The 10803-nt window shown below is 31.8% G+C and overlaps 1 protein-coding gene and 1 non-coding gene across 2 annotated transcripts; both read right to left on the minus strand.

Annotated features, from left to right (window-relative positions):
• Positions 1 to 2229: 2229 nt before the first annotated feature.
• LOC140920714 (uncharacterized) lies at positions 2230 to 2742 on the minus strand. The gene has a single exon (XM_073369530.1). The coding sequence runs from the start codon at positions 2740 to 2742 to the stop codon at positions 2230 to 2232; it is 513 nt and encodes a 170-aa protein (XP_073225631.1).
• A 2771-nt stretch (positions 2743 to 5513) lies between these two features.
• On the minus strand, positions 5514 to 5585 carry TRNAK-UUU (transfer RNA lysine (anticodon UUU)). The gene has a single exon. It is a non-coding gene; the product is annotated as a tRNA-Lys (tRNA).
• Between the last annotated feature and the right edge of the window lie 5218 nt (positions 5586 to 10803).

Genomic DNA, 10803 nt, shown 5'->3' on the forward strand with positions numbered 1-10803 from the left:
TACCCACATGTAATGCCCTTTTGGAACACTAATGTTTCTAACATGACAAGCATTAGGAGTGTGACCCTTGAGACCACAATAAGAACAAGTAGGAGTAAATCTATTTTTAATAGCATGTGTATGAGATTTACTTTGAATAATTTTCTCTTTATAATGGTGATCCTTTTTCATAATTATAATCTTTTCTTGATTGGATTGACTACTCGCTTTGACAAAAATGGTCTTATTCAAGCTTGGTTCATCAAATTTTGAGTATCCAAGACCACTTTTGTCGTTTGAGTATCTTTGCATATTTAAAACATTTTCCAATCCTATTTGTCCTTTTTCGTATCGTTCAATTACTCTATTTAATTGAACAATCTTGAAAGAGAGGGAATCATATTTATTGCATGTAAAATTCTGTTTTAGTTTTTCAGAATTCTTTTCTATAATGTCAACTTTTTCTTGAAGACTTGAAATTTGTCACTTTTGTGTTGACACTAGTTTGAACAGATTTTTAAATTCAATAAGTAGTTCCTTGATGGCGTTTTGAGCATCATTATATTCTTAAATCAATTCACTATTAGTTTTATTATGATGAGGGGAGTCTATGTTACTAACCTCTTCTTTGTCATCTGATTGATGTGATGCCATCTGTAAAACTACATGTTTTTGATGAAGACAAAGATCAACAATTATGGTCAATGCAACAAGATCAAAAAGAAGATCAAATATCTTCATTAATAAGCTTCAAAACCAAACATTAAATGTTAAAATGTAAAGGTATATGATACAAACCATTATTTCAATTACATGAGAACAAGTCATATTTACATATGCATTTAAAGTATTTTCAAAAAGTCAAAACAACATTAACAAAGTCTTAAAAATCATGTTTTTAAAAAAATGCATAAGTGTATTCGAATACAGCATCCTGTATTCGAATACAAAGCAAGTCAGAAGCAAAAATCTCAAAGTTGTATTCGGCTACGACTATGTGTAGTCGACTACACTGCAAGTTAGTGGCCAAAATCCCTATATCGGTATTCGACTACAATAATCTGTAATTGAATACATAGTAAGTCAGTGGTAAATTTTCACTAATTTGTATTCGACTACACACATGTGTATTCGAATACAAGGTATAAATTTTGAATATTTTTGAACGTTACAAAGAGGTGCATTCGAATACACACATCCTGTATTCGAATACAACTGGAAGCAATACAATTTTTCAGATCTGGATTGGCTCCAAATCATTGTATTCTTTCATTAAACCTCTTGGATCAATGGCCACGAATCTGAAGAGATGTTTATGGAGTATAAATACCCCATAACTTCAGATCAAATATACACAATCCTTGAATCAATACCCTGAACAATTTTGATATCATTTTCATATCATTCAGAAAAGTTCTCAAGTACTTGAATTGTTATTGGATTGTTAATCAATATACTTCCCTTATTCTTAGTCAAATCATATTGTATCACTTGTAAAAGAAAGTAATACTTTCTTAAAAAGTAGCTTAATCTAAGATAGTGGTGTGCTATCTTAGGAGTGTTGTTAGAAGTTTGTAGCAAGAATCCCAGGATGGGAGTTGTACATTTTCTGACAATTAGTGGATCAATCTCTTGTGGTGTGCAAGAGGACTGGACATACCCTTGGTTTTAAGGGGAACCAGGATAAATCTTTGAGCTCATTCATTTACTGCACATTACTATTAGTATACATTATATCAACTAAGAAAATTCAACTACCATATCACTAAAAACAAGAAAATTTACTAACACCTAATTCACCCCCCCCCCCCCTTCCATCAATGCAACAATAGCGCATTCTTCACTTTCTGTTTCTGAAGACGAACTCACTTTGTTGTCTTCCCAAGCTATGTATGCCTTCTTGAAGTCTTTCTTTTTTAGGGCATTTTTCTTAATAAGGTTTCGACAATCTGCCTTGATATGTCCTTGTTTTCCGCATTCAAAGCAAGTGAAGTTTTGATTTGAAGTAGAACTATCTTTCTTCCTAAAACTTTTCCTTTTGAAAGTTCTGTCATTTTTAAGAAACTTACCAAATTTCTTAACAAGCAACGTTTTTGGTCTTCTTTTCTTGAGTTTCATTTTGTTCTAACCTTCCAAGTTCGATTTTGTGTTCTTGGAGTTTTCCAAATAATGCAAAAAGAGACATCTTGGATAGACTTTTCTTTTTGGAGATTACTGTTACCTTTGGTTGCCAAGCCCTCGTTAATGATCTTAATACTTGGTGAAAGTCTTTCCAAGAGCCGACAAATGGTTGGTTAAGTGGGAGAACCTTTTCTGTAAGTCTAAGATAGATTCTCCGGGCAACATTCCAAATAATTCGTATTCTTGAGATAATGTATTTAGTTTAGATCTTTTTACTTCAATGGTGCCTTCATGAGTTACTTCCAGCGTATCCCATATTTCTTTGGCTGTTTTACAGTGGGATATACGGAAAAATTCATCCATTTCTAGTGCTGATTGTAGCATATTTTTAGCCTTCTTATCGAACAACACTTTTCTTTTATCATCATCAGTCCAAGAGTTTTTTATCTTTATTTCTCCTTTGTTGTTGATGATTGTTGTTGGAATGTGAGGACCATTTTCAACTGCATCCCATATATCGTCTCCTTGTGCTTCAAGATACGTTTGCATACGTATCTTCCAAAAATCGTAGTGTTCTCCAATGAAGCATGGTGGTTTGTTACTACTGCAGCCGTCTCTAAAAACAGGTTGTGCGGAAGCCATGAGTAGTGATCGAGGAGTAACTTACCTGAACCTGCTCTGATGCCAATTGTAAGTACAGAGGTACGCCTAAAAAGGGGAGTGGGTGAATTAGGTGTTAGGAGATTTTCTGGTTTTTAGAGACTTAGTGAATTATTTTTGTGTTTAAGATTGATGTATGTAAAAATATAAATGGCAGAAAAATAAAACAATAGAATTATCCTGGTTCCCCTTATGACCAAGGGTACATTCAGTCCTCTTGCACACCACAAGAGATTAATCCACTTATTGTCAGAAAATGTACAATTCCCACCCTGAGATTTCTGCTACAAACTTCTAACAATACTTCTAGATAGCACACCACTATCTTAGATTAAGCTACTTTAAGAAAGTACTACTTTCTTTTACAAGTGATACAATATGATTTTGAATAAGGATATAAGAAAGGTATAATGATTTCAATCTAATAATACTTCAAGTACTTTGAGAACCTTTTTGAATGATATGAAAATGAAATGCAACTACTTTGTAAAAAATTAGAATTTTGTTCAAAGTTGTTCAAGGTTTTATTCAAGGATTGTGTGTTTTTGATCTAAAGTTATGGTGTATTTATACTCTATAAACATCTCTTCAGATTCGTGGCCATTGATCCAAGAGGTTTGATGAACAAATACAATTATCTAGAACCATTTCAGATCTGAAAAATTGTATTGCTTCCATTTGTATTCGAATACAGGATGTATGTATTCAAATACACCTCTTTGTAATGTTCAGATTTATTTAAAATTTGCACCTTGTATTCGAATACATGTTTCATGTAGTCGAATACAAATTCGTGATTTTTGCCACTAACTTGCTTTGTATTCGATTACAGAAGGTCGTAGTCGAATACATATGCAAAGGTTTTAGCTATTGACTTGCTTTGTATTCGATTACAGATGGGCGTAGTCGAATACAGATGTAAAAGTTTTCACTACTGACTTGTTTTGTATTCGACTACAGTAGGTCGTAGTCGAATACAAATGCAAAGGTTTTGGCTACTGACTTGCTTTGTATTCGACTACAGCAGGTCGTAGTCGAATACAGATGTGAAGCCTTTGCTTCTGACTTGCATCTATATTCGAATACACTATGGTGTATTCAAATACACCTTTGTATTTTGTCAAAAATATTAGTTTTAAGACTTTGTTAATGTAATTTTGACTTTTGAAAATACTTTATATGCATGTGTAAATATGAATGGTTCTCATGTATTTGAAGTATTGGTTGTATCATTTACCTTTACATTAAACATCTAATATGTTTGGATTTAACGCTTTATCAATGAAGATATTTGAACTTCTTTTTGAGCTTGTTGCTTTGATCATATTTGTTGATCTTTGTCTTCATCAAAAACATGTATTTTACAAGGGATGGGAAAGATTCTAGTTCATTGATGGAGTTGATGAATAAAATTAGGGTTTATAGAAAGAGAAATGAGATAAATTTTGTTTATATTTTTGTTTTGAATCTTAATGACTTTATATTGTATAAACATATAACTTAAAAGATTGCAGATGCAATTTTGTCATAATAATATTAATTATTGTTTTACCACGTAGACATATTAACACGTCGTATCGACACTATTAAAAAATAAATGCCGATATGACATGTAAATATAGATAACTTTGGATTCTTAGCATTGTTTAATCTACATTAGACTCGTAACAACCATGTATGTATTTTTGTAAAGAGAATTCTAAAAATGGATAACTTTATATGCGTAACAAGATTTAAATGACCTAAGTGGGACAAAAACCCTTAAAAAGATGTGTTTAGTACAAACAAATAATTTAAAGGTTTGAAAATTTAATTTTTCCTAAATTTAATATATAAAAACTCCACTAATTTTTTTTTCCCAGTGAAGAGATAGTGTAGTCTCTAAGAAAAATTGCGAGATCAAATTTAGTACCTTAGAAAAAAACAACTTTTAATCTCTCGAAAAAAAATATTGGGACAACTTAGTCCCTATTCAAACAACCTTCACAAAAAAGAATGATTATGTGTCAAGTTAATAATCAAATTGGTCCTTCAAATTGTAAGCGTCAATCAAATTAATCCATGAAATTTATAAATTGACAAACATATTCTTTAAATTGTAAAATAACAATCAAAAGAGTTCGTATTTAAACTTTTATGATTAGATATTATAATGTGACATGTTAATTGAATATTTAATCCCTCCACAATGATATCATATCAATATCATCACAATGCATACTAAATTTCCTATGAAATTTAAATATTTCATTGACTAATTTTTCTATAATTAGTCAATGCCTAATTACAATTATACATATATTTATCTATGAGATGACAAAATATCTAACAATAAAAGTTTACACAATGACTATTTGATATTTTACAATATTAGAGATGTATTTGCTAATTTCACAAAATCCGGGGACTAATTTGACCGAAGCTAACAATTTCATAGACTAATTTGCACATTTACTCATTATGTCTTTAACAATAATTAAAAATGATCAATTTTATCCCTGACAATATTAAAAGGGGATAATTTGATCTCTACAAAAGGAAATGTCTAAATAATTTCTTCTTCAAAAAATCACTCATTTTTTCTTAATAATTCAAACGATCACCATCTACATAGATATTTAATTATTAACTTTTTTTAGGGACAAAATTGTAATTTTATTCAAATACGAAATGAATATTTAGTTTAATGTTTATTGATATATTCAATAGGTTTAGTTGTTTTTTATTCTATTTGATGTATGTCAAAAATTGTCCACCATCTGTGGGGATCGAACCCACGACCACGTGGTTAAAAGCCACGCGCTCTACCACTGAGCTAAGACGGCTTAATTACGATAAATAAAAAATGAAAATAAAATTTACTCTAAATTAAATATATTTATGGTCGAACATTCATACCACGTTGCAACCCTCCACATTTTTTTATTTTTTTTCCTTTTTTTTTTTCATATGTAAGTTTGAACATTTTTCATGCACATAAAAAGTGACAAAGAAAGTCATAAAAAATAAAAATAAAAGAAAAAAGTGACAAAGAATAAGGTCCACTCCCAGTAACATAAATGAAGAGTGAACGTGGATTTAAAGGACGAAATAAATTGTTGGGTTGATTAGACAAGAAAAATTAATCTTTACTTTTACAAATTATTGTGTTATGAATTACTAGGACATGTGGTTTTTTTTTTTTTTTTTTATAATTAAATTACCTTGGATTTATTATATTCTTGGCTTGTTGATAAAGGTTGGAAATAGGATCTTGAACCCTTTCATGAATATTACATATATGTTCTTTTGTGGGTTAAATTATGCGACTAGTCCCATCACTGCCTCACTAAACAAATAGGTTTCACGATTGATTTTATAAATTTTAGAATCATAGAATCTGACATATACTAATATCTAGATAAAAAGTTTGTGTTGAAAATTAAAATGGAATTTGATGCTACTAAACCTATAAAAGAAGGTTTTCTTTGAATTGACTATCGTTTTGAAATATTAACCCCAATATATATTGGTCATAGTAAAATTAGGTGTACTATGACCCCCAAAATCTCTCCCAATAAAGGACAGGGATCCTCTAAAATTGGATGATTGAGTTTGATGTAACATTTTTTGGGAAACTTTTTGGAATCAAAGGACAAACTATTGAGGTAAAATTTTTAATTATAGTTTTAAAGATAATCAAACAGTTAATTAAATTGTTGATTATGATTGTGATCATATTATCCATTAATTTGTGTTTTTTGATGATTTATTCAAAAATAGAAAATTAAGTATAAGCTTGCATATTCATGCAAAAATCACGTGGCTTTTTTCAAAGCAATGAAGAAAGTTTTGATCATTATTTGTGGTCTCATATCATATCCTATCAAGATAAAAATCCAATTTTATAAAATCCAAGAGGTTTTGAAGAATCTTTAAAATGAGTGAGTGTAGAATGTTCAGAAGAACATTCTAGTTGTCCTTTATGAATACAAAGTTAAGACAAATCACTTTGGGAAGTCCATACTGTAAGTTAAGAATATCAAATTCGCACATAAGACTAATGAGATTAAATGAACAATTAAATGACTCAAATGGTTAAAATAGTCTCCAGATTGATCTTCATATTTAAAAACTATGAGCAAATACAGAAGTGTTGGAACCAAGTTGATTTGAAAAAATATGGCCCTTACTGATTTTGATGATAACAAAATCATTTGTGAAATCATTTAATGCTCTAACGTTGAATTTAAGTACACAGGTTCCAATTCATAGGATTCGTCAGAAGACTCTTAGTATAACCTCTGGTAACATAGAAAGACAAATACAAGATACAATACGAATTCTCCTCTCTTCGTTGAGTCTGATATGCAAATCAACATTGTCTTCTAGTACATTTGATAACCAAAACAATGCTGCAACTTATTTGCCTATCATGAACTCAACATGGATTCTAATAATCTGCCTTTAAGAGGCGCAATAAGAATTTTTCTGGCTCTGCCTTTGACATGTGTGACAAGCAAGTTACTGCATATGCCTCCAATAATCGCATCAAACATTTCACTGTCAGATTCTGAACTTTCATCCTCTAAAAATAATCAAAATTTGAAAAAGTAAATGCTTTGAACATTTCAAATCAAAATGTCCTAAACTCAAGAAAGGAAAATCCCACAGGAAAGACTTTAAGTCCTAGAAGAAATGTCTTATGGCAACTTGGGATGACTTTGATGAATCATCTGACGAAAATAAAAAGCATGGGAAAATGGCTCTAATGGCTTATGCTAATTCTAACTCTAACTCTAAGGTTGCTAATGAAGAAATTAAGGTATTCTCTAACTTATCTCATAGATATGCAAAATGAGTTTCTCAACAAAAGAAAAAGTTTTAGAAACCTCAGAGGATAAAGTTCCAACTTTTTTATGTATAAGATAACCTTTCATGAGTTTCTAGCTAAAGGCATAGATAGAAGTAAACAAGCTTATACGGTCTATTGTGTCAGTAGAAACAATATACGCGATATAGGCTTTGAAGAGACAACATAAAATCCTATTTAATCAACTTGAAATTACTTGTGCATACTTCCATAAGAAATGTAACAACAAACTAAATTTTCTTATGTTGAAAACACGAAAAGACAAGATACCTTTCATAACTAACAAACTAGGACCAAAATCAAATATGGGTATAGAAAGATAAAATAATCTAAGCAGGTCATAGATGTAAAGGTTTTGGCTACTGACTTGTTTTGTATTCGACTAAAGCAGGTCATAGTCGAATACAGATGCAAAGGTTTTGGCTACTGACTTGCTTTGTATTCGAATACACTATGTTATATTCGAATACACCTTTGTATTTTGTCAAAAATATTAGTTTTATGACTTTGTTAATGTAATTTTGACTTTTGAAAATACTTTATAGGCATATGTAAATATGAATGGTTCTCATGTATTTGAAGTATTGGTTGTATCATTTACCTTTATATTAAACATCTAATATATTGGATTTAACGCTTTATCAATGAAGATATTTGAACTTCTTTTCGAGCTTGTTGCTTTGATCATATTTGTTGATCTTTGTCTTCATAAAAAACATGTATTTTACATTCTCCGCCTTTTTGATTATGACAAAATGTTGTTGTTTTAGAGAGATTGTATCATTCTAACATTGCTCCCCCGTAATGTATGCGTATTCCCCCGTTGATCTTGAATGTATGTGATCACATTGAAGACTTGTTTGAAGACCTACAAAGGTTTTTAAAGAAACAACAATACCAAATTTTCTCCCCCTTTTGACATGATCAAAAAGAAGAAAAAATATAGAAACATACAATTCCAAGCATATAAACACAAATAAAAGAAAAAATAGCACACTTTGTAAACAAAAGAGAATGACATAATAAAGGGTGGAGTCATGTTCAATTAAGTACATCATAATGACCGAAATGGTAAGCGAGTTTGAATATTGTCAGCATTAATCGATACACAGTCAAACTATAATAATTAAAATCCTAGCATCAAAATCTTACACAAACAAACAATAGCAAATAAACTCCTAGCATCCAACTAGTCAAAATTTGTTGGAATATGGAGATGATCAATCTTGTTAGATAAACTACTAATGTCCTGGGATAATGTGTCATAGTTGCGAGCAATAGTAGTTTCGATGTTGTGGAAGCGAGTGTCGATCGAAGTGGTCAGATTTTGGAATTGGGTTTGCATGAAGGTTTGGAGAGAGTCAAGTCTGTTCATGATCATGTGACTGGAGATAAAATCATCATCAAACGTTGTTTCCTCGCCGTCTTCATCATCTTGGGCAGCAGCATTTGAGGGACCAACAGTGTCCTCTTGAGCGGCATCAGATGCTTGACCAAGGTCACTTTTATGCACATATGATTGAAGCTGTTCATTCCTTACTATCCTCATGCTAGGCAGGACGCGCCAAGTCCAACATGATTTCCTTTGTGGGTGTATACATGACTTCGTCAGAGAAATCCACCCCAAAGTGTTCCAAAATCCGAGAAACTTCTTTAGCATATGGTAAGCCAGTTGCTTCTTTGGACCCAAACATTACAGATTTAACAAAGTATGCCCAGTTTAGTGGACATCCTCCATACATAAAGTTCATGATCTGTAACTCAAACTCCGAAATTTGGGATTAATTGCCAACCTTTGGAATCAAAATGTAATTGAGAAAATAGTGTAGAAGGCGATAATCAACAGTAAGATTCTCAACTCCATACCGTTGATGTGCATATTTTGAACCAGCCCGAGTCCTCTTCTGCTCCATAATGCGTTTTTCATACTGACATAAGGAAACATAAGCATCATATTTATACATACCAGCCCATTCACACAAGTTGTTGGGACAAAAATTTTGACCTTCAAAGGTAATGTTCAAGATTTCCCCAATGGTTTTGGTGTTTAACCGAATGGTTTTTCCCTTGACTCGAGACACTAGCACATTTCCATCTTGGGTGAGATTACAATAGAAAACCCTAACTAAATCAGGATAGACATGACCTTTGTAACCAATAAATTCTTCAACATGTTGGGCTTTGAGCAACTCAAGAAATTGAAAGGCAGAGAAAGAATTCAAAGTACCATATTTTGTAATGATGAGTCTCTTGTCAGAGTATAGTGTGCGAAATCGGTCAATTTCTTCCGATGTGTGTAGAAGCCGGGATAAATTCGTGATGTTTGGATTCTTTGTGCGCTTTCTTGAGGGACCTACTGCTGCATGCTTCATTCTTGGTCCTCGTTTGTGTGCGTCCATGTTGAGAAAGGAAGTTTTGACAGTTTGGTGAAAAATGGGTTTGAGAGGAAATTTTTGACAAATTTGAGAAATCTGATTTTGAATGAACGATTTGAGTAGAAATTGATTTTGTTTGCAAGGTGGGTTGATTGGGTAACTTTTGGGTAGGAAGATTGCGTTGGACTTAAGTCCCCTTAATCCTAATTTTGACATAATTAACAAACATACAATGTTCATACATTATGTGATAAATCTAACATTTTAACTGAGTAAGATTTCAGGAACAACAATTCAACCCTTCATACTTGAGACAATTGCTTGGAACTCAAGGAATCAACAAAAGTTGGAAAATCTACTGAGCAAATTGATTAGGCAATTGATTATGTAAAAGGGCTGTATGAAAGTGTGTAGTCTGTGATTAAACAATCGATTAGGCAATCGACTGGCATAATCATTGATAAAAATTGTGCAAGTCAGAGGCAAGCCATTTAGCACGATAATCGATTGGCACATCGATTGTTCAAATCACAAAGACTAAAGCTGATTGGGTACATCGATTGTGCAAGTCACAGGGCCAAGCCATTTAATACGCTAATCAATTTCGTAAATAATATTTCATAAGGAACATGGTATGTGACAAACACAATCGGTTAGACAATCCATTGTGAAAAAACTGGTAAAATCACTCTTTTCAGAAACATAACACTTAATCGATTGGCACATTGATTTACTTGAGATAAGCTAAATCCCTGTTTTAAACCCAATCGATTGGCAAATCGATTGACACAAAAATTTGAGTTACAGGGAACACTC

This window comes from Cicer arietinum, chromosome 6, assembly GCF_000331145.2.
Source record: "Cicer arietinum cultivar CDC Frontier isolate Library 1 chromosome 6, Cicar.CDCFrontier_v2.0, whole genome shotgun sequence".
Lineage (NCBI taxonomy): Eukaryota > Viridiplantae > Streptophyta > Magnoliopsida > Fabales > Fabaceae > Cicer > Cicer arietinum.